The sequence below is a fragment of the Mesoplodon densirostris genome, chromosome 14, assembly GCF_025265405.1.
Source record: "Mesoplodon densirostris isolate mMesDen1 chromosome 14, mMesDen1 primary haplotype, whole genome shotgun sequence".
Classification (NCBI taxonomy): domain Eukaryota; kingdom Metazoa; phylum Chordata; class Mammalia; order Artiodactyla; family Ziphiidae; genus Mesoplodon; species Mesoplodon densirostris.
The window spans coordinates 74,844,806-74,872,436 of record NC_082674.1 but is presented as its reverse complement, the minus strand read 5'-3'; the positions used below and the strand labels follow the sequence as shown (position 1 = coordinate 74,872,436).

The 27,631-nt window shown below is 39.3% G+C and overlaps 1 protein-coding gene across 2 annotated transcripts in view; it reads right to left on the bottom strand.

Moving 5' to 3' along the window:
• TMEM131 (transmembrane protein 131) overlaps positions 1-27,631 on the bottom strand; it is a 199,288-nt gene that overhangs the window by 70,743 nt on the left and 100,914 nt on the right. For both annotated transcript variants that reach the window (XM_060116828.1, XM_060116829.1), the window contains exons 6-11: positions 18,778-18,894; positions 16,196-16,318; positions 10,686-10,766; positions 6,905-7,055; positions 6,750-6,806; positions 5,763-5,824 (exon numbers count right to left, since the gene is read on the bottom strand). In XM_060116828.1, coding sequence (XP_059972811.1) covers positions 5,763-5,824; positions 6,750-6,806; positions 6,905-7,055; positions 10,686-10,766; positions 16,196-16,318; positions 18,778-18,894 — 591 coding nt within the window. The remainder of the gene's footprint in view (positions 1-5,762; positions 5,825-6,749; positions 6,807-6,904; positions 7,056-10,685; positions 10,767-16,195; positions 16,319-18,777; positions 18,895-27,631) is intronic.

The following is a 27,631-nucleotide window of genomic DNA, read 5'->3' as shown; positions in this document are numbered from 1 at the left end:
ACAAAGAGAGACAAACAAGCAAAACACTTAAATAGTTGGCTCATTCTGATGGTTTTAAATGAAAAATAATAAATAATCATTAACTTGTAATAAGCATATTTATACTAACAATATATTTTAGTACCAGTCACTAACTGTTGCTTACTTAAAGATAATCAAGAAGTGGAAAAAATATGGCAAGATTCCCAGGAAAGGCAGTTTGCACAGGTTCAAAGTATACTGGGTTAGCCAAAAAGTTTGTTCCGGAAAAGCCCGAACGAACTTTTTGGCCAACCCAATAGTTCCAGCCTTTCTCACGACATTCATACCCAACTAATGCTCCGTAACTCTCAAGTGAAACTCAAGGCTCAGGACATTCTGAAACTACTCAACTACTTTGAGCAAGCAAGAAAAATAACCTTTCAGTATATAGGGATTGTATTTTTAACAGTAGGTGCACAAATGAGCTAAGGTTCAGGTCAAGTTGACATTGGTAAAATTAATTAAGTACAGCTATGATTCTTATTCACTAATTAGCAAGGAAACTTCATACAAAGGTGCCTTAAGACATCTCAGGCAAACTTATTCCATCATTTATATAGTATTAATGCTTTGTAAATATTGAGGAAAACCATATTCTCAAAGCTGCATTATAGACAATGTCAGGAAGGCTTGGACCTGGGCATCTTGTCCACTGACAGGTGAGGAACTTATATTTGGAGCTGCTTCCTTTAGTGGTCTTATATCTTGAAAGATGAAGAGACTGAATTCCCTGAAGGGGAATTTTTAAAAACTCTCTGGGTTTTAGCATTGTTGAGCTCATCCTAAAATTCTATATATTTGTGAAATGGAGGGAGGGAGGGACCCTTAAAAAAATGTACCAGTCTCTAGGTCTGGCATATTATGGAGAAAAATACAGGAAAAGCCTTGGGAAGCTCTCTTAAAACTCAGTTTCCATGGTAGATGGGCTCATCCCCTGGCTGATAAGGCGAGGAGTCCAAGCTACCATCATTTCTCAAGTGGACCATGCAACAGATTTTTAACCTTCTGCAGTTCATTCTCCACAAGCAGCTACACTGACTTTTTACAATGCATAAATCAAATGACATCACTCTCTTGCTTACAATTCTGTAATTTCCCATTGCACTTATAATAAAATCTAAACCCCTCCCAGGGCCCCAGGAAGCCCTGCTTGACTCTCCAGCCTTCACCTTTTCCATTCAAACCAGCCCCCCAACCTTGCTTCCCTTGACATCAAAGCTATTCCTTTGCACTTGCTGATCCCTTTGATGGGAACACTTGGCCACCAGCTTTTCTTATGGGCGCCTACCTCTCACTCTTGAGTTATGACTGCAAACGTCAGCTCTTCAGAGACAACTCTATCTAAACCAACTCCCTCCCCGACTTACATGCCATTCTGTTTATTTCTCAATTTACAATTATGCTGCATACCTGTTTGTCTGTCTCCCAGCTAAAAAATGAGCTCAGTAAGGACAAAGACCTTGGTTGTCTGATTCCCTTCTGTATTCTCAGTACTTAGCACAGAAGCTAGCATATAGTTGATGCTTATTAAATATTTACTGAATGAGTGAATGAAGGGATGAATGAGGAAATGAGATAAAACTACCAAAACACTGGCAGAGCATAGGCTTCGGATGTTAGAAGAAAATACATACATAGGTAGATACAAATGTAGATCTAAACACATATACATAAATCAATAGGTTAATAGGAATATTGAACATAAAATGATATATTCATAAAGACTTGATTAATAAGTATCATTATATTCCTAATATACTTTCATGTAACTTGTACATTTTACAGTCGCATTAAGTCACTTAAAAATAAAAAGGTCTGGGCTTCCCTGGTGGCGCAGTGGTTGAGAATGTGCCTGCCAATGCAGGCGACACGGGTTCAAGCCCTGGTCTGGGAGGATCCCACCTGCCGCGGAGCAACTGGGCCCGTGAGCCACAATTACTGAGCCTGCGCGTCTGGAGCCTGTGCTTCACAACAAGAGAGGCCACGATAGTGAGAGGCTCGTGCACCACGACGAAGAGTGGCCCCTGCTTGCCACAACTACAGAAAGCCCTCGCACAGAAACGAAGACCCAACACAGCCACAAATAAATAAGTAAATAAATAAATAAATAATAGATAGATAGATAGATAGATAGATAAATAAAAAGGTCTGACTCATTTTCCCTATTTGGAAAACAAGGACCTGTGTACGTTACAAGAGAGCTGTATCAAACAAGGTAATCTGTGTAAAGAACCTAGATATGTGTAACCCACGGTAAGAACAAAAATGTTCACTTACAATGTATCCTAAAACTCCTTAATAAAAGAGAAAAGGAGGAACATGGGCCTATTTATATTTAATTACCTATCAAATGAATTACATTTTTTCATTCACATTCTTAGAATTGCTAATTTCATTTTTCTAGAAAATGTTTATTGAAAAAGACATTTGTTTGAGTCCATTTATTGTATGTATAAAGTTAGACCAGAATGCTTGGGCTAAGTAAATGCACTTTCCCATCAAATCTCTAAGCCCTCACATTTGGAGAAGTGACTTCAAGGCCTGAAGTCTGCCCAAAAAGCATGAGAGTTCCTCCTCTGTACAAGGCATCCCACAGACAGAAGAAACCAGTAAGAGACAAACAGCGTGCAGAACACATAAAAAGTAAAAATTATCTGACATCTCAAACTGAGGCAATGGCAAGTGATCCACCAATAGGCAGCGTCTGCCCTACAGGCAAATGTGCTGCTGAATCCCAGGACGTACAGCCAGACGGTGTGCTTCAGGAGTTTTCCTTCGTGGAGGTTAGTGCCCGGAGCATGCGGGCAGGAAAGGGCTGGGAAGAGAGTTGTGTGCACATCATCATGTATGCAGTAACTGTGCTTCATGCTGCCAACTGGGCTCAAGAACAAATCCAGGACCAAGAAGTTCAAAGAACATAAAGAGGTTGTAGCCAAAGCAAGCTGGACAAATCTAGCAGAAGGAATCACGCTCCATTACAGAGGAAAGTCTGATATAGTAAACTAGAAAATTTAAACAAAATGAATCACAATTCTGAGTACAAAGTGAGATTTTAAAATGATGTAACAGAGCAGTGATTCTTAGGCCTTTGCATTTCACTGGTAAAATCTAAAATGTGTGTGTGTGTGTGTGTGTGTTGTGTGTGTGGAAGTCTAACAGAGGTTTTCTAACTTTTTATTTTGCAAATGTGAGGATGTTGGTGGCAGGGAAGGAGAAATTCCTACTATCTACTACCTTTATTCATAAAACAAAGGGTATTTTGGTATCAAACCAAAGAAAAAGAAATAAAAGGAAATTAACAAAACCAAAAGTTGGTCCTTTGAAAGGGTCAACAAAATTGACAAACCTTTAGCTAGACTGACCAAAATTTTTTTTTTTTTTTGCCGTACGTGGGCCTCTCACTGTTGTGGCCTCTCCCGTTGTGGAGCACAGGCTCCGGCCACACAGGCTCAGCGGCCATGGCTCGTGGGCCCAGCCGCTCCGTGGCATGTGGGATCTTCCCGGACCGGGGCACGAACCTGCATCCCCTGCATCGGCAGGTGGACTCTCAACCACTGTGCCACCAGGGAAGCCTCCCCCCCAATTGTTTTAATATAGAGAAGACTCTAATTGCTAAAATCAACAATTAAAGATGGGCCATTACTACCTACCTCACAGGAAAAAAAAGAAGTATTATAAGGGAATACTGTGAACAATGGTATGCCCACAAATTAGACAACTCAGATGAAATGAAACAATTCCTAGGAAGACATACGTTACTGAAACTGGTTCAAGAAGAAAAAGAAAATCTGAACAGGCCTGTAGCAAGTAACGAGATTGAATTAATAATTTTAAAATTTCCCACAAAGAAAAATCCAGGCCCAGATGACTTTATTGGTGAATTCTACCAAATATTTAAAGAAGAATTAACACCAATCCTTCAAAAACTCTCCCTAAAAACAGAAGAGGAAAGAACAATTGCCCACTTATTCTATTAAAAAAACAAAAACAACCCTCCCCCAACTATCTACTACCTTTAATAATAAAACAACAAACATTTTAATGTCAAAGAAACAACGACATTATCTCAGAATAGTCCTTATCCAGAAAGGGTGTTTACAACTTTATGTTAATTATGTTAACATATACACACTCATATTTTAATAAATATTTATACTGCTCTTATTTTGCTCATTTTTCTATAGACTTGTGAAAATTTCAATACAGATTAAAGAGGCAAAAACAATCACTAACCCCTCAATATAGCAGTAACAGTCAGCATTATGTGGTTTTTTTTTTTTAAAGAAAAATACAGTATCAGAGTGGCTAGGTCAAAGGAGCTGTTCCTTGTCATCTGTGGAAGGGTCCCAGGCCCTTGAAGACTTCACCGAGGAGCAGGGGCATGAACCCCAACAGACTCAGTTACCTGCAGAGCAGGTCCCTCTCAGTCGGCCTAACACTGGAGTGCTAGGAACCTCAGGTTGGGGTAGTTTCAGCTCCACTGCAGATTGGGGGAAGTTCTTTACCATAGGGGTCCCCAACCCCCGGGCCACAGACCAGAAGCAGTCTGCAGCCTGTTAGGAACTGGGTCGCACAGCAGGAGATGAGCAGTGCGCAAGCGAAGCTTCATCTGCTGCTCCCCGTTGCTCGCATTACGCCCGAGCTATCCCCCACCATCCCCCCACACCCACCCTGGTCCGTGGAAAAACTGTCTTCCACAAAACCGGTCCCTGGGGCCAAAAAGTTTGGGGACCGCTGCTTTACCAGACTCCATTCCCCTAACCCACCCCCAATTCTCCTACCTAGCAGGAAGAAATACTAGGTCATACGGCAGGACACTGCTCAGACATGACTCTACTAGTGAGCAAGGTCTACCCAGATTTTGCTTTAGCTCACAGCCTCACCTCCTGGTGAGGTTCCCAAGTTACAAAGAGAATAAGGGAAGAGGAAAGCAGTGTATTTTTATTATAACCTGTGCTGAGGTCAGAACACCTAAATTCAGAGAACTCTGATAAAATGAAATAGATCAGATGGGCTTTGAGACTTCACAGACTGTTGCCCATCCCTGCCCAAACCCAGAGTTTACCACCAACTGGTGGAATAGAGACCAAAGAGAAGAGAGTATACAAACCCCAAGTGATGGGAGAGATGGTCATCCCAGGTAACTACATTTTAATGCACAGTGACCTTGCTCACCATCTCATGACACTCCACTTCCACTACAAGGCATCAAAGTCACCTGTTCTGCGAGTATGTGTGAGGGGGAGAGAGGACTCTAGTTTACAGTGTGCTGTCAAGGGTAACTATGGCAGCTACGGGTTAGAAGGGGTACCAGAGACAAATGTTAACAGCACTCAACCACTACCTACCATATTTCTTTGCTTCCTTATTTCTCTTTCCAATTCATCTGAATCTTTTCTTCTCTCTTTTTACTTAATCGTACCTTAAGTCTAACAACCCGTTTTTCTTTGCATATGGCACGCAGATCCTAGGATTTATCAGACTCTACAGGCCTAAACAGGAACCTCATGAACTTTGGTTCACACTTAGCTTGGAGAAGATTGTCCACATGCCCTTCTCATCCTGAAAATCTGGTGATTAGAGAGGCAGAACAGGTTTCTTGTATCACGCTTTGAACCAAAGTGTCACCAGGTCACCACAAAAAAGAATTCCTTTAGAGCAAGAGTTTAATCATTTTAAACTTTGTCATAAGTTTAAAAACAAAGAATATATAAATTAGGGGAAAAAAAGTAAAAACTTACTGTTATTGGTACATCTTTTGTTCCTGAATTTAATAAATGAAGATTTAAAACTTTTGGTAGATCTGTTAAAATTGAGGAAAAGAAAATATTTCTTAAAATGGTATGCTTTATAGCAAGTTAGAATCTTTCTCTTCTTAGATATCAGACGGAATGTATTTTAGAATGTGAGCTAGAATAACGATCACATTTATAAAAAGACTGTGACAATCACATTCCTAGACAAGAATTGCCTTACTCTTAAGGACAGTGAGTACTATAGGAACTGCCCCCTCCTAAACAATCGGACCAAAAAACAAAACAAAACAAAAATTTTCAATGAAATTGATGTTATTATCACTATCTTTTAGTTTTCCAGCAAAGCATAATGAAGCAATTCAGTAAAGTACAATATAAAATTATTATATTAAAACCAAATCTAATTTTCAAAAATGGGTCTTCAATCCTAAACGACCAAATTTTTAATTACATATGGCCCACAGGAATCCCATATTACAGGTACTCTTACTTTTCTCTTAATAAATCCTTTTTTGGTTATTTTCAATTTTAGAATTTGAATTCTTTCTCTGACCATTGGGGACCAATTTCTAACATTACGTTATTATAATGCAATTGAATAATCCATATCTAAACAAAAATCCAGAAGTCAATCTTTCTACTTCCTTTATTTTACTATTAAAAGAAAAGATTCAGCATAACTAAACAGGTGAGAAACTGGATTAAGAAACTAAGAAACTACTTGATACCTCAATCTTCCATTTAGAAGCCTTAAGTTACCCATGACATTGCTTTCCCATCTTGTAAGCAGTGGTATCCCTCAGAGGAATGGGGTATAAATCACTAAGGGCTCTGAGTTCCCAAAAGCAGATCATGTAACCCATTGAGAAGTAACTTTCAAAGCTGAATTAATTACAAAGGAATTAAAGTAGAGCCATTCAGCAATGAATACAGGGATTTTTTAAGAGACCTATAAAGACACTCTTTTTTTACCTTGTGTTCGCAGTGTACCAAAATCTAACATTTCAGCTGAGGAATAAATTCCAGGAGCTTGGAAAAAAGAAAAATAAACAATTATATTTCACTTCGCCAGAGTAGGATGTACTGAAACCAAAACAAACTTGCAGCTCCTTTAGTCATCCACTCACCTGTGGTAACTTCCACCTCAACTGGAAGAATGATAAACTCTGTGCTGTCTGAAGCATTAGTCTTTATTCTTATGAAAGCTGTGTGATTATCTGCTTCTCTAGATGAAAAACTGGCTCTCATCACTCCCTTGGTTTCATAAGGAGGAATTTCCTGACAAGTTAACAGACCATAATGTAGCAAAACCACTATAGTTTACTGAATAAGATGACATCACCTAAAAGATGCATTATTATTTTATATACTTACGAAGAAAAAAAATATTGCCAATTAAACAAATATATTCATTCCACTGATTATAACACACAGTCCAATTTTGGAGGATGTTAAATGATAAAAACACACATATCTTAAAACTAATGAAGTGTGGTGTGTAAAACTGAGCAAAATGAAAGAAATAAAACTATATGAAAACAAACTGTCAGCGGCAAAATCATCATTAAGAGGTAGAGTTAATCTATAAAAATCAATTATTATATGATGTATTGCTGGTGCTTGGGTATATAATTCAGTCCTGAAATTCTCTAAACAACAGAGACATCACCATCAGAGGGAAACTGCTTTTCCAGACGTTTACAGGATTCTCTTTTTTTTAAACAGATCTTTATTGGAATATAACTGCTTCACAATACTGTGTTAGTTTCTGTTGTACAACAAAGTGAATCAGCCATATGCGTACATATACCCCCACATTCCCTCCCTCTTGAGCCTCCCTCCTATCCTCCCTATCCTACCTCTCTAGGTCATTGCAAAAAGGATTCTTTTTTTAAATAATTTATCTATTATTTTTTTAAACAAAATTCTTTTAATTGATGGACTTCCTGATACATCTCTGTAATACTTTTTTCCCTACACTTTTTAGCGGCATACTGTCTCTTCACATGCAATAGTTTCAGAATATACTTTTTTTAAGCTAAATAATGTTTTATTTATTTATTTATTTATTTATTTAAACATCTTTATTGGAGTATAATTGCTTTACAATGGTGTGTTAGTTTCTGCTGTATAACAAAGTGATTCAGCTATACATGTACATATATACCCATATCTCCTCCCTCGTGCGTCTCCCTCCCACCCTCCCTATCCCACCCCTCTAGGTGGTCACAAAGCACTGAGCTGATCTCCCTGTGCTATGCGGCTGCTTCCCACTAGCTATCTGTTTTACATTTGGTAGTGTATATATGTCCATGCCACTCTCTCACTTCGTCCCAGCTTACCTGTCCCTCTCCCTGTATCCTCAAGTCCATTCTCTGCGTCTGCATCTTTATTCCTGTCCTGCCCCTAGGTTCTTCAGAACCAGTTTTTTTTTTTTAGATTCCATATATTTGTTTTTATCTTTCTGACATACTTCACTCTGTATGACAGACTCTAGGTCCACCCACCTCATTACAAATAACTCAATTTCATTTCTTTTTATGGCTGAGTAATATTCCATTGTATATATGTGCCACATCTTCTTTATCCATTCATCTGTCAATGGACACTTAGGCTGCTTCCATGTCCTGGCTATTGTAAATAGAGCTGCAGTGAACATTGTGGTACATGACTCTTTTTGAATTATGGTTTTCTCAGGGTATATGCCCAGGAGTGGGATTGCTAGGTCTGTATGGTAGTTCTATTTTTAGTTTTTTAAGGGACCTCCATACTGTTCTCCATAGTGGCTGTATCAATTTACATTCCCACCAACAGTGCAAGAGGGTTCCCTTTTCTCCACACCCTCTCCAGCATTTATTGTTTGTAGATTTTTTGATGATGGCCATTCTGACTGGTGTGAGGTGATACCTCATTGTAGTTTTGATTTGCATTTCTCTAATGATAAGCGATGTTGAGCATCCTTTCATGTGTTTGCTGGCCATCTGTATATCTTCTTTGGAGAAATGTCTATTTAGGTCTTCTGCCCATTTAGGATTCTCTTTAAATGCTAACCAAGAGAGCGTAGACTCTGCTCTCCTTTCATTTAAAACCTAACAAAACAAAGCTTCCCAAGCAAATCCACAGTTCACCAACTGCGTTCAGTAAGGCTCTGAGCATGTAAGATAACATAACTTTTTAGGCTCACAAAAAGAGAACACTTACATATACACTAGAAGGAAGACTCATTGGGAAAAAAAATTTGTCTTTGAGGTATAATTCTTTTCCTGGTTTTTGAATTATCTGGCTCCCTTGGGACCACCAGAGTTTTTCTGCACACACCTTTTGGCCTATTTTAAGAAATCCTCATGGTTTAGAATTTACTGGTCTTCACTTGCCTCTACTCTCTTAACTTTTTAGTCTCAAAGTAGGAAAGAGGTGACAGGAACCCTCCTGGGGCCACTAGAGATAGACCATCCACTTCCCCATCTTTAGGAGCTGGGGTTTTCTCATGTATACTGAAATGGGCGGGAGGTGAGGTCAAGGCCAATTGACTTTTTCTCACTCTAGATTTGTAGGAGTAAGTCACTATATCTTTTCTCGTAGCTGCTAGGAGTATTAAAACAATCTGCCATGTCTGCTACCCTTCATTACAGTTCTTAACTAACTAGAAATCTGAATTTTTTAATGTTTATTTATTAGAATCCGGTTATATTTCATAGTAAATTCTTAGTTCTTCTATCTAGAATTGTAATACAAATTTAATTGCTTATAGTTAATTCTATGAAGCACTGTTTTATACACTATTTCTCCCCAAGGCTTTTCAAACAATATCATAATTTCAAGGTAAATCATTTTTGTGAAAGGATATAAAAAGACCATCCATTACATATTTCTACCTGCTAGAGTGTTTCTACATCTTAGAAGTTAACCTAGTCACTGACAAATTGGTTTCTAAATGTTCAAGTCAATATCCTAAAAACATCCCCTCCATGTCCCTTCCCTGGCTGAGACTGGTCAGATGACAGAATCTAGAGGCTGTGTGTGTTTAACAGAGCAATTAACAAAGAAACTTTGATGTTCGGAACCTATTCATAATGGTCAGGTCTGTGTGTCTTCAATTACGAATGAGCAGCGATTTTAGTGACCTCGGTACAAGAACTGCATTTTCTATGACTTTCCCTTCTTTGATTAAAGCTGGGTAGGCAACCTTAAAAAAAATAAGGCAGGAACCTTTGTAAATAAGGTAGTTACTATGTATTCATTAATCTGTTAATATTTGCTAGTATTCTCCAAGAAAAAGTGGTTCTCTAACCATGGACACAGAGTACTGTCAAATATTAAATAGCATTAAACGTGGCTATAGACCGCCTAAAACTTTAAAGTTTCTAAGTCATCAGGAGGGCCTGACTATGTTCCCTCTGCAAATGGCATCTCCTCCAATAGTAAGTATGCATGTTCAATGCTTTACCTTAAAAAATGTAGCAGGTCCTTCTCACGGTTTTTTTTTTTCCTTCTTCTTCAATATTAGTGTAAAGCATATTATAAATGATTAGATTCAGAGACAACTTTACTAATATTATTCTGAGGAAGAACAGTTAAAACCTCTTTCTTTCCACACAGTGGGTTAGAGCTGACACCAATTTTTGTTCACTGCTCTTTCCAAAAATTACTATTCTATTTCTCTGTGTCTCTCCAATTTTCAAGTATATTTGATATAAATTTATTTATCTTTTAAAATTAATTTTTACTGGAGTATAGTTGCTTTACAATGTTGTGTTAGTTTGATATAAATTTAATATTAAGACAATAATTACAGAGAAGTCACCCGTATTTCTTCGGGTGATGAGGAGTTAAGTATTTTCTGGTGTATTTAAGAGAATAACTGGTCTCACGTGAGCTCACAAGGGAGAAGAACACGTCAGCACTCACCCACAGTTTCCTGGTGCCTCCCTGCTGACCTGTCGGAAGTTCGAGGTGAAGATCTCCTCCACTAGAGTACATTTCTACAACCTGTGACAAAGGAGCACATGATGGTTAAGTCAAAATCATGTTTTCAATGCAAGTGATTGGCTGTCCTACAGAAACGTTTGACACCCTAATTGTTCATCAGAAACAAATTAAAGACGTTTACAGATATAAATGTAGGATAAGTGTGCTGCCACATCACCGGAGGCAGTGCTCATATGGGTAAGCAATGGTGGTGTATTTAATTAAAACAAGGTAACTTTGAAATACTGAACTCGGAAATAGTGTAGCTGTTTCAGAGACCGGATTTTAGGAAATCCAACCGTAGGACATTTATTTCTATTTTTTCCTAAGGAAACAGTTTATGGAAAGTATCATATTTTAGAAATACAAATTTTACAGTTCTTATAGTAACACAAATGCTTCTTTATTCACACATTTATAACAAGATCTAGCAGCAGATCTAATAACTACTGTAATTGTGACACAGTGAAGAGCACATCATTCTTCAGCATATGCAACAATATCAGCGCAGTTTGAAAATATCTGAAGTCTTCTGTAGCAAAATCACAGCTACTATTAATATATCTCTGTGGCTTGTACCTACACCCATGATTTTTTCTTTTAAATATTTATTTATTTATTTGGCCATGCCGGGTCTTAGTTGCAGCAGGTGGGATCTTTGTTGCAGCATGCGGGATCTAGTTCCCTGACCAGGGATCAAACTCGGGCCCTCTGCATTGGGAGTGCAGAGTCTTAACCACTGGACCACCAGAGAAGTCCCAACCCATGATTTTTTTTTTTTTTTTTTTTTTGCTGTACGCGGGCCTCTCACTGCTGTGGCCTCTCCCGTTGCGGAGCACAGGCTCCGGACACACAGGCTCCGCGGCCATGGCTCGCGGGCCCAGCCGCTCCGCGGCACGTGGGATCTTCCGGGATCGGGGCACGAACCCGTGTCCCCTGCATCGGCAGGCGGACTCTCAACCACTGCGCCACCAGGGAAGCCCCCAACTCATGATTTTTTAAAACTGTTTACTGAGGTATAATTCATGTACAATAAACTATACATTTTAAAAAAATTATTTATTTGTCTATCTATCTTTGACTGTATTGGGTCTTTGTTGCTGCGTACAGGCTTTCTCTAGTTGCAGCGAGCAGGGGCTACTCTTCCTTGTGGTGCACGGGCTTCTCATTGCGGTGGCTTCTCTTGTTGCAGAGCACGGGCTCTAGGTGCGCAGGCTTCAGTAGTTGCGGCACGTGGGCTCTGCAGTTGTGGCTTGCGGGCTCCAGAGCACAAGCACCGTAGTTGTGGCGCACGGGCTTAGTTGCTCCACAGCATGTGGGATCTTCCCAGACCAGGGCTCGAACCTGTGTCCCCTGCATTAGCAGGCAAGTTCTTAACCACTGCGCCACCAGGGAAGCCCTAAGCTATACATTTTTAAAGTGTACAACTTAATGAATTCTGACATGTATACAGGCATGAAGCTACCACTACAATTACAATATTAAATAAACCCTTTACCTCCCAGAGTTTCCTCATGACCTTTGCAATCCACCTGTCGCCCTCTGCCCTCTCCCATCCCCAGGCAACCACTGAGCTGCTCTTGGCCACTCTAGATTAGTTTGTAGTGTCTAGAGCTTTATATAAGTGGAATCATACAGTATGTACTCTTGTGTCTGGCTACTTTTATTCAGTGTAATTATCTTGAGATCCACCATGTTGTTTTATGTACTAATAGTTCATTTCTTTTTGATTTTATGGATATGCCACAATTTTTGACCCATTTACTTGTTGATGGACATTTGGGGTGTTTCCAGTTTTTGGTCACTACAGATGTTTGGTCACAATGCTGTTACGAACACCACGTTGTATAAGTCTTTGGGTTTTCACGTGCTTTCCCTTCTCTTGGGTAAATACCAAGGAATAGAAGGGTCATGTGGCAGGAGACTTTTCTTTAAAGGCAGGTAACCCTATCTCTTAAAAATAAAGAATATATTTAATTAAATGCAAATCTGGGGTGAAGTATGAGAATGGGTAGAAAACCTTTACTTGTTTTATCACAAAAGTCCTCTAGGAGTACACACAAAAAGGATAAAACAGGAAAAACAGCAATACTTTAGCATATGCTTAAAGGTTTTTGTTTTTGTTTTTTTGTGTGTTGTCATTACAGTGATGCATTTAGCAAAGACTAATGAGCTAGGATTTTCTCTGAGTACTATCACTTGCCTTCCAATTTAGTAGTGTTCCCCACAGTACTGTGTTAACAGTAACAGCACCTTAACTGAGGGGGTGACTGCAGAACTTTTTCTAAAGACCAGAAAACATCATGTATTAGTTCATTTAATCTTCCAAGGTATTAAGGAGACAAGCCTAACAATGTTTGGAAACGTAAGATTAAAAGGTACTGATAACAGGAAAGGGAATAAGGAAATGAGGACAGATAGAGGCTGAACTATAAGATCAAAGGACAGATTACATTAAAACTAGGACAACACACTCCTGATTTTTAGTCCAGTGCTCGTTATCCTAATTTAATAAAGTTTAGAGAAAAAAAGGAAGCCATCAATATGTACAAAATATAATTTATGTAAAAAGATTCCCATGAAGAATGTTAACTTTTGTGTGCCCACATATCTGCACACAAGCACACAGAAAAAGGCCTGATGGGACACACGGAGATCACATGAAGGGTATCGCCGAGGAAGGGTTCAGGGCTGGAGCTGTGCTAATATAACAGTCACCAGCTACACGTGGTTATTTAAATTGAAATTAATCGAAATAAAATAAAACTGAATGTTCAGTTCTTCAGCCACCCCAGCCACAAGTTCAAGTGCTCAACAGCCACCTGTGGCTGGTGGCTACTGTACTGGACAGAGCAGACACTGAACTTTTCCATCAGCACAGAGAGTTCTGCTGGACAGCAGTGGACCGGAAGGTAGCAAGTTCAAAGGGATTTTTGCCTCACACACGTTTGAATTGTTAACATTCTTTTTTCAATGAGAACATACTTGTGTGTTTGTGTTGTATAATGAACAAATCAGATGTAATTTCTTGCTTTACAATACTATCTTAAATTTAAGGACAAGACTCATGACACATATTATAGGACTCTCAGGTTAAGAGTGCCTTCCACACAACCTTCCAGTTATAAAGGCAATTAAGTCACAGGAATGTGACAGACATGATAGTGACTATAGTTAAACTATGCTGTATACCTGCAACTGATATAATGTTATATGTCAGTTATACCTCAATTAAAAAAGCGCCCAGGGCTTCCCTGGTGGCGCAGTGGTTGAGAGTCCGCCTGCCGATGCAGGGGACACGGGTTCGTGCCCCGGTCTGGGAAGATCCCACATGCCGCGGAGCGGCTGGGCCCGTGAGCCATGGCCACTGAGCCTGCACATCCGGAGCCTGCGCTCCGCAACGGGAGAGGCCACAACAGTGAGAGGCCCGCGTACCACAAAAAAAAAAAAAAAAAAAAAAAAAAAAAAGCGCCCATCAGGTAGGGACTTGGATTTTCCCTTTAAAAAAAAAAAAGCACTCCAGATAAAAAATCTACTGCTTCTAAGAGGTTAACTTTGGCTTCCCATTTGCTCTCCTGTGCGCTGATGAAAAGTTCATTGTGGTAAATCTGGAATTGAGATGTTATATAACTGAAAAAGACTAGATGAACAAAAGAAAAAAATCGCTATTGAATTCAGAGATAATTTTTCTAGATTATAGCTTGATGACTCCAAAGGCTGAGGAGCAAAGGCACAGACTGTAAGGCTACTAAACTGTAGATTAGCCAACATCTGCTGAGTCTGTAACCTCCATCCTTCCAAGCAGGAAGCGAGACCCTCAGTCCGTGGTGTGGCAACCACAGAGAGGGTGCATCCCTGGGTGCTTTGTGACACTGCTGCTACAGAAGAGTGTGGCAACTCATGCGGCAGGCTCTGAGAGAACGAGAGGACAGTTTTTATGTCTTGGACTGAAGACAGTCAAGAAAAAAAAAGTAGCAAGAATTTATGACGTTTCTGTATAGATCTGTAATAAAAGTTAGCCAGACCGGGGAAAATTCACCATTATCCAAAGTAGCAAGAGGATATAAACGACAGACTGATGATGGAGAGGAAATACTTTTCACTTGTAAAAGCAGGAGACAAGAGTGTTTTCCTCTTTTATGATCAAGATATCCAGCTACAAGTAATCAAAATTTGGGTGGAGTATTTTTATTCATAGCTATCCTCACCCAGTGTCAGCCAAGTTTGGGGGTGAAACCTTTCTTGCTACTTTAGAATATAATTCCTAAGCATTTCATAATCCCAGCTCTGAATATCTTGTCTTGTTCTTTCTTGTTTTCACCTTCACTGTTTATGAGCCCTACTACCAGGGGGTTCTAGGATGGCAAAAACCATTTTGGTTGCCAAAGCGCTGCGGCTTACCACAATGCATGGTATTTTCCCTCCACCTGCCATTTTCAAGCCACCACTACGTTCTGCAGTATGGGGGTCCTAAAGAACTCTACAGGCCCTGGGTGTGGACATTAAGGACTGTTCTGGAAAGCATCCACATCTCCTTCCAACGCAGACAACAAAACTAGAAGCTACAGTGGCAGCAAATATCACACGGCTGGAAGTCACTGGGGGCATAGGGTGGGGATTTTAATTTTAGGAAATATTTGAAGGAGCGACGCCAGTCACGCCCACTGTCTTAGAGACAAGGGACGAGTGAGGAGGGATTTCAAATGTGAAAATAATTACTACTGAGACACCGGGTAAGGGCTTCCCTGGTGGCGCAGTGGTTGAGAGTCCGCCTGCCGATGCAGGGGACACGGGTTCGTGCCCCGGTCCGGGAGGATCCCACGTGCCGCGGAGCGGCTGGGCCCGTGGGCCATGGCCGTTGAGCCTGCGCGTCCGGAGCCTGTGCTCCGCAACGGGAGAGGCCACAACAGTGAGATGCCTGCGTACTGCAAAAAGAAAAAAAAAAAAAAACAAAAAACAAAAAACACCGGGTAAGATATGGAGCTGGATTTTTTAAAATAAAAAAATAAGTTGGCTTTTCATCAATGGTTCTATATTACCTTTTCCTTGGATTTTAATTTCCAGGCTGCCATCACCAAAAACTTATTATTATTAGAAATAAATACGAATAGTGGTTTTAAAAATTTATACTGGGCCAGAAGGAGCTGAAGGCAAGAAAAGCAGTGGCCTTGTATAGATGAAAACTCTTCTTAAATTATATGTACAGGTGCTTAAAACTAACACCAGAGAAACCATAGTCATTTTAAAAATGGTTCCAAAAATTCGATAACTGGACTGATATAACCCCAAATTCAGACTACAAGCTGCAATAAAAGAATATCTCTTTAGTACTATTATTCAGTACCACGTTACTTTAAATAGTCCTGAAAACTATAACAAACTGAGATTTCATGCTAAGCATTAATTTCCACTAAAGTTAAACACATTCAAAATCACCACCATAAACTCACCTGTAAAGGCTCACTGTGAGGATTGTGTATGTTTATTATAGGTGAGAAACTGCTATTCACAGGGACTCTGGCCCCAAGGAACGGCCTCAATCGGTATGGATTTGGAACTCCAATACCAAATACCTGATTCCAAGGAGGAAAAAAAATGCAATTTTAGTTGCTTTTAGAGTTATATAACATTTTTATAGTTATAACTGATTGATCTAGGGAAAACGGGTGAGGTTAACTTATGGAAAAAATCTTAACTCCCTTTAAAAGGAACACATATGTAGTTTCTATACTTGTTTGGCTACCTATTTGATATACATAAAATTCTTGATATACATCAAGAATATATATATATTCTTTTATATATATATATATAAATGCACATATATATACATTTGGAATGATTTCTACATTAGAAATGAAAATGATAGTAGTCCTTCACGAGGTCATGAGATAGACAAAAGGAGGAAACAGGGAATTAAAAGATTTCCCTGTTCCAACCATCGGAAGATGGATGTAGGGCCCAGACAATCTCTTAAATACCAAGCACAGTCCCAGGTCATTCCTCCATAGGAATGTGGGCTGACCAAACAGGGTGAGCCAGTCATTCAAATGACAAATATTCATTAAGTGCCTATGACGTGCTAGGTACAACCACAGGCACTGCTGAACAATTCGACAGTGAACGAGACAGATAATGTGCCTGCTCTTATGAAACGCACATCCTAGTAGTAGGGACAGCCTAGATAACAATAAAAAGTTTTAGAAAAATGGGTAATGTGATACAGAGTAACTGGTTGGAGTGAGGGTGGGAATATTCTTTAAGAGAGGGTGGATGGGGAAATGACGTGAACTGACGTCACCTGATAGATGAGAACAAGCCAACAGTGAAAGTGTATTCCGCACGGGGAAGTACACAGGCAAAGGGCAGGAGGCAGGAAAGGGTGTGGCTTGTTTGAAGACAAAGAATAAGATGAGAACCATGGTCAAATGGGATGAGGTGGGAGAGCTACACGGGAGTCAGATCCTTAGAGCCTTGTTGGCCTTGGTCAGAATCTTTCACTTTGCTCTGAGAGCAATGGGAAAACATAAGGATCTACGTGAGGAGCTGACTGGATCTGATTTATGCTCAGAGAAGATCACTCTGGCTACAGAGTGAACAATGCACTGTAGGAGGGGCTGTGGAGGAGAGGAAGGGCAGTCAGGAGGCTCCTGTGTCGTCGTCCAGGGAGAGGTGGGGATGGCCTGGGAGGGAGCAATGGGGGTGAAGAGGAGAGAGGGAGACAGACTCGAGGTACATTTAAGAGAAAGACATGGTGAAAGACTAGATGCGAAGAGGTGAAGACACCTGGCACTGAGGCTCACCGTGAGAACCACCTGATCCTGACCCTCAGGTCACCCGTGGGTCACAAACACCTAGGTCAGTTGGGGGCACCACTGTAGGGCACAGGCCTTCCTATTCTCATGGTGGTCTTTTCATTTACTCAACAAGTGTATGCCAAGTGTTCTGTACAGCATGTCAAAGTTATTCATCTGTACTGGCTTCAAAAGTATATACTGCCTACCAAACGACCAGTAAAGACTTGTTCACCATAAATAAGCATAAGATATGATTCTTGACTAAAATGGAATGTTTACTCTGACACTAATTTCCAAAATACATGAAGTGTCCTGGGTAGTGGAGAAGAAATGTTCAAAAACAAAGGCATAAAAACTCTAAAGTAAGACACTAGCCAAGTAAGGATTTAAACAATTGAGTTCCATGGGCAATACAGATCAGTGCTTAAGAGGATGGTCTTTGTAGTTATAAAGACATGGGTTTGAATCCCTGCTCAGTAACTTACTAGTAGCATAATTATTTAACCTTTCTCAACTTCACCTTACTCATCTAAAAAAGTGAGAATAACAGTATCTGTAATGCAGGCAGAAGTGCATGTAAAGTGTGTAGCACAGTGTCAAATAAGTAATTATTCTTAGTCATCTTGATATATAAAAATCTTGATTCACAAAACATTCACTTTCTTTAATAACCCAAACAATGAGTGCACATAGAAAAGTTTATCAAAATTTTTAAACAATTACCAAAGAAAAGCAGGCACATAAGTTTTGATCCTGAAACTATTGTCACTTCGTAAGCGTGCAAAAAGTAAAAAAAAAAAAAAAAAAAAAAAAATCTAGTCACTGTGAAAATATTTTTACCTGTTCTTTTGCCAACCAATCTTATAGTAACACTTTAGCTGTAGCTTTAAGAGCATTTGTTCACAGTGTGATGTGAACAGGGATATTCACAAACACAGCTGTAAGTATAAAAATGCTCAGTATTATGTAACAACCTAAATGGGAAAAGAATTTGAAAGAGAATAGATACACGTATATGTATAACTGAGCCACTTTGCTGTACACCTGAAACTATTACAACACTGTTAATCAACTATAATATAAAATTAAAAGCTTAAAAAAAATTCTCTGAATCTAAACTCTTACACTTTCCCTTATCCCCTGAATTTTTGAAAAGAGTTCCCAAAAGGTTGTCATATGACAGGTTGAAGATGATAACTGTATTTTATAAATAAATTTTTCATTCTGATTCTTACCTGGTAAGTGAATACCCCATGATTAGATGTATTAATAAATAAAGTATTTTCTACATTTCCTACTACTCTTGCAAGAAAAACTACATCAAATGATGTATTTCCTCCTGGAAGAATTTTCTGAAAAAGAAAAGCAATAAATAAAGTTAAATTAGTAACCAAAAAATCAGATCATGGTGACCACAATTAGATAGCTAAAGTTCTTGGGACGTCCCTGTGGTCCAGTGGTTAAGAATCCTCCTGCCAATGCAGGGGATGTGGGTTCAATCCCTGGTCGGGGAACTAAGATCCCACATGCTGCAGGGCAACTAAGCCCGCGTACCGCAACTACTGGGCCTGTGTGCTCTAGAGCCTGTGTGCCACAACTAGAGAGAAGCCCACGTGCTGCAACAAAGAGCCTGTGTGCCTCAACGAAAGATCCTGCATGCTGCAACTAAGCCCCAACGCAGCCAACAACAACAACAAAAAGACAGCTAAAGTCTTCTAAAACATCTTAGATCATTTGCATAAACTAGCCTTTTCCTCCCAAAGGTTTAAGTTTTAAATTAGCCAAACTATTTTGCAATGGGAAAAAAAAGATGTCTTCATATTGGACGTCACACATCTTTGTCAGTCATGATTCTAAAACCCTGTACAACAGATGGTTCCCTTGAATTCTGTTCATTCAACAATAACTAGGCTGGAATGAAGTACCTAATTACAGGCTCTTCCAACATCAGACGATCAAGGAGGAGCTGAGCTGAAGCTGAGCTTCTTATACAGATGTTCTACTCTACTATGGAGCAGCCACTTGTACTATTCAAATAAACAAATAAGCCCAGCCTCAACCCCTTGACCTCTGTTGTCCATTCACACACGGCACAAAATGTGCCAGCAACTTACATTAAAAAAGAAGGGAGTGGTGATAATACATGCAGGAACTTCTTCCTGTTACCTTGTGCAGAGACTGAGAATGTCACTGGTGGTTAGCAAATTAAAATTTTATTACAACAAAACAAAAGGGCTGCTTCACGAAGTTTGAGAGACTGCAAATGCAGTTCTGCCTGCAATGAAGCCTTAAAATGCATTTTAATATGTAAAGTCATTAACTTCTCTCATTCTGCCTCTGTGGCTAGAACTCTAAAATGCTCCCCAAATTATAGCTTAAAATATATGGCACTCAGATGTCTGTCTTTACCTTTGGATGTAGAAAGCTGGGAATTTCTCCTGCATTATCAAAAACAAAAAGGATAATCTGCAAAATCGTAACTTTTCTTGAACACATCACAGTTTGTGTATCAACTAGCCCTAATTTTAAGGAAAGACAAGCACCTTTGAGAAGAGATGGAATGTGAGTACTGGCTCACCCATGACAGAGAATGGGAAGAAGATGAGGCTAACGTACAAGACAGTAAAATGAATTCAGCTAAAAATTTTTACACACTGCTAAATGCCGAGTGTGGGCTACAGAACTCTGGTGCCTAGAATCCCTAGAAGCTATAGATGCTAGATGGAGGTCACACTTGAGCCAAAAAATCAGTAATAGGATACTGGTAAACAACACACTTCTAAATAACCCACTGGTCAAATAAGTAGTCACAAAGGAAATGATAAATTATTCTGAATCAATTGGAAATGAAAACACAACATATCAAAATTTAAAGCAATACTCTTTTTTTAAATTGATCTTTATTGGAGTTTAATTGCTTCACAATACTGTGTTAGTTTCTGCTGTACAACAAAGGAATCAGCCATATGCATACATATATACCCATATCTCCTCCGTCTTGAGCCTCCCTCCCACCCTCCCTATCCCACCTCTCTAGGTCATCGCAAAGCATGGAGCTGATCTCCCTAGGCTATGCTGCTGTAAATCAATACTTGGAAGGAAAATTACAGTATTACACACTTATCTTGAAAAGAAATGTCTCAAATCAATAATCTATGTTTCCACCTTGAGAAACTAGAAAAAGAGTAAATTAAACCCAAAATAAGGAAAAGGAAGAATATTAGACAAGAGCTTAAAATAATGAAATAGAAAATGGAAAAATAGTGAAAAATCAGTAAAACCAAAACGGTCCATAAAACTGATAAAACCCTACACAAAATGACCAAAAGTAAAAAGGAGGAAGATGAAAATATAAGAAACTGAAATGTGGACATCATAATACAACCTTTACACATACAAAGGATGATAAAGGAATATTACAAACAACTCTATGCCCATAAATTTAATAGCTAAAAGAAATAGACATTCTTTGAGAAACAATCTGCTAAAGCCCATTTGAAACAAAATTGCCAGAACAGTCTTACAACCATTAAAAAAAAATTAATTTGTAGTCAAAAAACCTTCCCACAAGGAAAAGCCCAAGCCCAGAAGGTTTCACTGGTAGAATGGTAGAGTTCTATACCAACCATTAAATAACACCTATCTACATAAACTTTCAGCATACAGAAGAGAACACTTCCCACTTCATTTCATGACTCTAATATTACCTTTATACCAAGACCAGACAAAGATTTGACAAGAAAAGAAAACTACAAGCCAACATCCCTCATGAATGTAGACATGCAATCATTTACAAAGTATTGGCAAACTGAATCCAGCCAACATATAAAAAAGATAACACATCATGATCAAGTGGTTTTTATCATGACAATGAAATTCTAGCTCAACATTAAAAAATCAAACCAATGTAATCGATATTATCAACATACTAAAGAAGAAAAATCCTTTCAGTAGGTGCATAAAATAATTTGACAAAATTCAGCATCCATTCATGATGAAAAATCTCAGTAAACTAGGTCAATAGAAGAGAACTTCCTCAACCATATAAAGATCATCTACAAAAGACCTAGAGATACCAGATTTAATGGTCAATGACTGAATGCTACCCTCCCCCACCCCCAATGTGGAACAAGGCAAGGATGTCTTCTCTCATGACGGCTATTCAACATTGTATTGGAAGTACTTGCCAGTACAATGAGACAAGAAAAATAAATAGAAAGCATATACATTAGAAAGGAAGAAAGGTCTGTTTTTATTCACAGACAACATGGCTGCCTATATAAAAATTCCCAAAAATAAACTTCAAAAATGCTCATAAGAGCTAATAAGAGTTTAATGAAGTTGCAGGAATCAAGGTCAATATATAATAATCAATTGTATTTCCCTATCTTAGCAATAAACACTGGAATTCTAATTTTTAAAAAAGTATCATTTACAATAACACGCACACACAAAAATATAAATCTAATAATGTGCAAGTTCTGTGAGCAGAAAATGACAAAGCATTGCTTAAAGTAATAAAAGAAGACTTAAAAAAAATGGAGAGATGTACTGTGTTCATGGATCAGAAGATAATATTGTTCAGATGTTAATTCTCCCCCAATTGATTTATGTATCCACCGTAACTGCAATAAAAATTTCAGCCTAAGGAGAAACTAAATACAATGTGAAATAAGATCCTAGAACAGAAAAAGTACATTGATAGAAAACTGTTAAAATTCATATAAGTTTTTAGTTAACAGTACTTTACCAATGTTAATTTCCTGGTTTTGATAATTATACTATGATTATACAATATAAGAAGTTAGCATTAGTAGAAACTGGGTGAGGAATACAAGATTATCTGTACTTAGTTATCTATATGTTTAAGATTAATTCAAAAAAATGTTAAAAAAATCTTAGCAAGGGGTTTTTAAAAAGAAAGTGACAAGCTGATTCTAAAATTCAGATGTCAAGAAAAGGGAATAAGAAAAGCAAAACCATTTTAAAAAAGGAAAACTAATGGGAAGTCCAAAAAAACAGACCCACATATTCAATGTCAACTGACTTTGACAAAATGCAGCAGTATTTCAATGAGAAAGGATAGTCTTTTTAACCAACAGTACAGTAACGACTGCATATACATATGCAAAACAAAACAAAATCTCACACCATAAACAAACATTAACTCAAAAAGGATCACAGACCTAAATGTAAAATCTGAAACTATTAAACTTCTGGAATAAAAATTGGAGAAAATCTTTGTGACTGCAGTTTAGGCAAACAGTTCTTAGCTACAAGTCCAAAAGCATAACCCATAAAAGAAAAATTTGATAAGCTGGACTTCGTGGAAATTAAAAACTTCTGTTCTTTGAAAGATTTTATGAAGAGGATGAAAAGACGTGCTACAGACTAGAAGAAAAGATCTGCAAATCACATATATGATAAGGAAGCTTGTTGTACTCCTTGGAATTATTTAGTGAAGTTTTAAAAGAAATAAGTTGATTTGCAGCATTACATTTAGTAGTTATGTGCTTCTTTGAGAATGCCAGATGTGGCTGTCTTCAGTCTATTACATGGACAAACATACATTAGTACAAAGATTTCTTTGAAAACAGATTTCAGTATTTGTTGAAAGCTGTTAAAAGCATTATATCCTGGGAGAAAAAAGAGCCTGGATACGAGTACAGGTTCTCTTTGATAGTTCCCAATATCCAATCAACTTTTTATAACTTAAAGACTGGAATACTTTAAGAAGATGCTGAGATACACAGAACAAATCTTTTCTCTTTTTTTTTTTAATAACAGGTAAAATCTACTTACAAATGACAATTAACAATGTAACAAAAGCAGTGATGAAACAGAACAATAAACTCAGGCTCAGGAATGTAATCTTCCCATAAGAATTCATCAGATTTGCTACAATTCATCCTTTTGTTCCCTCTGGTACAACAAACTTCCTAAATAAAATAAATTTAGTTTGATTTAAAAAAAAAAGAAAACAGTAGGAAAAAGTAATGAAGACGACACAAGGTGTGCTAACTTTAGTTTTAAATTATCTGCAGCAAAGTCTCACATATTTGTACCATAGATCAGAGTCCCTGGCCTTCTGCTCCCTTGGTGATCTCACCCGGGTCCATGGATTCACATCTTTACTTCTATTTCGAGTCTAGTCCTTTCCCTCATACACCAGACTTCCATTGCCTGCTTGGCACCCCCAGCTGGACGTCTAGGAGACATGCCGAATCTAACACGTCCAAAACTGAACTACCGACCACACTCCCGAAACCTACTCCACCCTCAGCTTTTTCCATCTCAGCTGATGGCAACTCTGTCTTCCTAGTTGCTCAGGACAAAAACTCTGGAGTCCATCTTGACTATTCTCTTTCTCTCAATCCCACTTCAGAAAATCCTATTCCTATCTTGAAAATATATCCCAAATGCAGCTTTCTTCACTTCTTCACTCTGCTCAGAGTAATCCTGCCCTGAAGTCCTGCAACAGCCAAGGTAACTAGGGTCCCCGATTCTCCCCTTACCCTTCTTCAGTCTATTTTTGATCAACAGTGATCCCTAGAAAACATAAGCTATCATGCATTCATTCCTCTGCTCGAAATCTGTGCTGGCCTCCCATTACAATCAGGCTAAGAGCCCAAATCCTTATCACAGCTTCTAAGACCCTTCACAGTCTGTCCCTTGCCACCCCCCCCCTTTACTTCTCCTCTCACCCTTGCTCACTCTGGTCTAGCTACACTGTCCTCTTTGCACACCAGTCATGTTTCCACACTGGAGATCTTACTGCCTGAACCCTCTGTCTGGAATGTTCTTCTTCCACATATTCCATTTCCCTCCCTACATCTTCTCCCTTACCTCCGTCAAGTCTGTTCAAGTGTCACCCTCTGAAGGAAGCCTACTCTGACCATCTTATTTAAAACTGGAGGAGTGACGTCAGCATCACGGTGGTGTAAGACATTCCTCCTTTTTGCCCTCCTTTTAAAACAACAGGTTAGATATCCATCGACAAACAGAAGTGCCTCTGTGGGACTTGTGGAATCCAGCACCATACGCCTGAGGGTCTGGGAGCTGTCTTGCGCGCCTGTGCATCTGGAAACAGGCGGACAGACTTCTGTACCGGCCGTGGGACAAATGAACCTGCCCCAAACCCTCTCACTGCAGCTGGGAAAAAACCTGGAGAGTGCTGACCTGGGCAGATACTGAAGGACAAGAGATAATTTGCAGAAGTCTACCTTTCCCAAGGAGATATTCCAGCATGCCATTGGAGGGGGAAAAAAAAAGTCTGGTTGCAGTGGAGATAGTAAGAGGAATTTTCCCAGGGCCAACTCCCCCACCCATGCTAAGGCAACACTGCACGGGATGGTGACCTCTCCCGGGTGGGGGTGAGGGGGTGGGGGGTAGGAGAGCACCCTGAGCGAGTGAGTGCCCAGCTCCTCCAGCTGTGCAGGACGTGGCTGGGAATCCTGTTTCTCTCCACTAGCACCCAGAGTACTGAGGTGGGACTTCCATAATTGGGGGAGGTAGGAGATCAGGAAAGAGGCAGATAAAAACATCAAAGGGCATTAAAGGTAGGCAGTTCCTGCTGACGGTGCTCAGGACTTCAGCAGGAAGTTCATCCAGGAGTCTCTGGAGTATCTCACTGGAGGATCTCCCCACTAGGTCTGCAGGGCCCCCCAATGCCCCAAGAGCTAACTCTGCAGACGGCTCCTTGTGTGCACTCCCAAGGGAGCAACAGCAAGTCCAGTACATGGACTGCAATCAGAAAAACATACCAGGATGTGTGGGCAAGGGAGAAAGCACAAACTTGAGCTATAGCACCACCACCTTCTGAAAAACCCTAGACACATAACAGCACCAATGAACAGTACACCCCATTTGAAGGCAACTAGTAAAGATTTAAGGAGGTGACTGCTACTTCAAATGTAAAAGCAACACAAAATTGTAAGAAATGTGAAAAATCAAAGAAAAATGTCATCACCAAAAGAACAGTAATTCAACAACTGAGCTCAAAGTTACAGAATTTTGTGGTCTAGGTGATAAAAGATTCAAAATAGCTGTTTTGAAGAAATTCAACAAGCTACAAGAAAACTCAGAAAGATAATCCAACAAAATCTCAAAAACATACATGATCAGGCTTCCGTGGTGGCACAGTGGTTAAGAATCCACCTGCCAATGCAGGGGACATGGGTTTAAGCCCTGGTCTAGGAAGATCCCACATGCCGTGGAGCAACTAAGCCTGTGCACCACAACTACTGAGCCTGTGCTCTAGAGCCCATGAGCCACAACTAATAAGCCCACGTGCCACAACTACTGAAGCCTGCGCACCTAGAGCCCATGCTCCGCAATGAGAAGCCACCGCAATGAGAAGCCCGCGCACGGCAACGAAGAGTAGCCCCTGCTCGCCGCAACTAGAGAAAGCCCACACGTAGCAATGAAGACCCAACACAGCCAAAAACAAATAAATAAAATAAGTAAATTTAAAAAAATACATGATCAAAATGAGATATTTACCAAGGAGAAAGAAATCACAAAAAAGAACCAAACAAATTCTAGAGCTAAAGATTTCAATGAATGAAACGAAAAATGCAATGGAGAACATCTGCAGTAGGTTAGATAAAATGGAAAACAGAATAAGTGAGCTAGAGGGCAGGAATTTTGAAATAACACAGCACAGAACAAAGGAAAAAAGAATGAAAAAGAGTGAAGAAAGCCTATGTGATCTATGGAGTTCCATCAAAAAATATTAGAATAATCAGAGCTCCAGAAGAGAAGGGAAAGGGGGCAGAAAATTTATTTAAAGAAATAATAGGGCTTCCATGGTGGCGCAGTGGTTGAGAGTCCGCCTGCTGATGCAGGGGACACGGGTTCGTGCCCCAATCCCGGAGGATCCCACGTGCCGCGGAGCGGCTGGGCCCGCGAGCCATGGCCGCGGAGCCTGTGTGTCCGGAGCCTGTGCTCCGCAACGGGAGAGGCCACAGCAGTGAGAGGCCCGCGTACAGCAAAAAAAAAAAAAAAAAAAAAAAAAAAAAAAGAAATAATAGCTGAGCACTTCCCAAACCTGGGGAGAGACTTGGACATCCAAGTTCACGAAGCTAACAGATTACCCTATTATCTAAAGCAGAAAGCCTTTCACCAAGATGTATTATAATGAATGTGTCAAAAATCAAAGATAAAGAGAGAATCCTAAAAGCAGTCAGAGAAAAAAAGATTGTAACCTACAAAGAAAACACATTAGGCAATCAGCAATTTCTCAGCAGAGACCCTACTAGCAAGGAGACAGTGGAATGACAAATCAAAGTGTTGAAAAAAACCTGCCAGCCAAAAATACTCTATTCAGCAAAGTTATACTTCAGATATGAAGGAGAAATACTTTCCCAGACAAACAAAAACTGAGGGATTTCATCACCCCTACACCTGCCTTGCAAGAAATGCTGAAAAGATTTTTCTTCAAGCTGAAATCAAAAGATGCTAATCAGCAACATGAAAACATACAAAAGTATACAACACTCTAGTAAAGGTAAATGTACAATCAGACACAGAAAACTTAGTTCTGTAATAGGATGGTGTGTTAAGCACTTACCTACAGTATAAAGTTTAAGGAGAAGATTATTAAAAATAATTACAGTGAGTATATTTTGTTAAGGAATACACAATATAAAAAGAGGTAAATAATGACACCAAAACACATTAAAGGGAGGGAGTAAAAGGGTAAAACTTTTGCATGACATCAAAATTAAGTTGCTATCAATGTAAAATGGACCATTTTATCTAAAGCTATTTTATGTAAGCCTCATGGTACCAAAAAGCAAAAACCTAGAGTAGATTCCCAGAAGGTAAAGAAAGGGGAAACAGAATATAACACCGTGGAAAATCACCAATTTACAAAGGCAGGTGTTAACAGAGGGGAAAGGAAACAATGGAAATATAAAACAAACAGAAAACCATTAATGAGATGGCATTGGGAAGTCCTTACATGTCAATAATTACTGTAATGTAAATGGACTGAATTCACCAATCAAAGGCACAGAGAGGCTGGATGGATAAAAAAACAAGACCCAACTATATGTTGCCTCCAAGACTCACTTCAGATTTAATGAA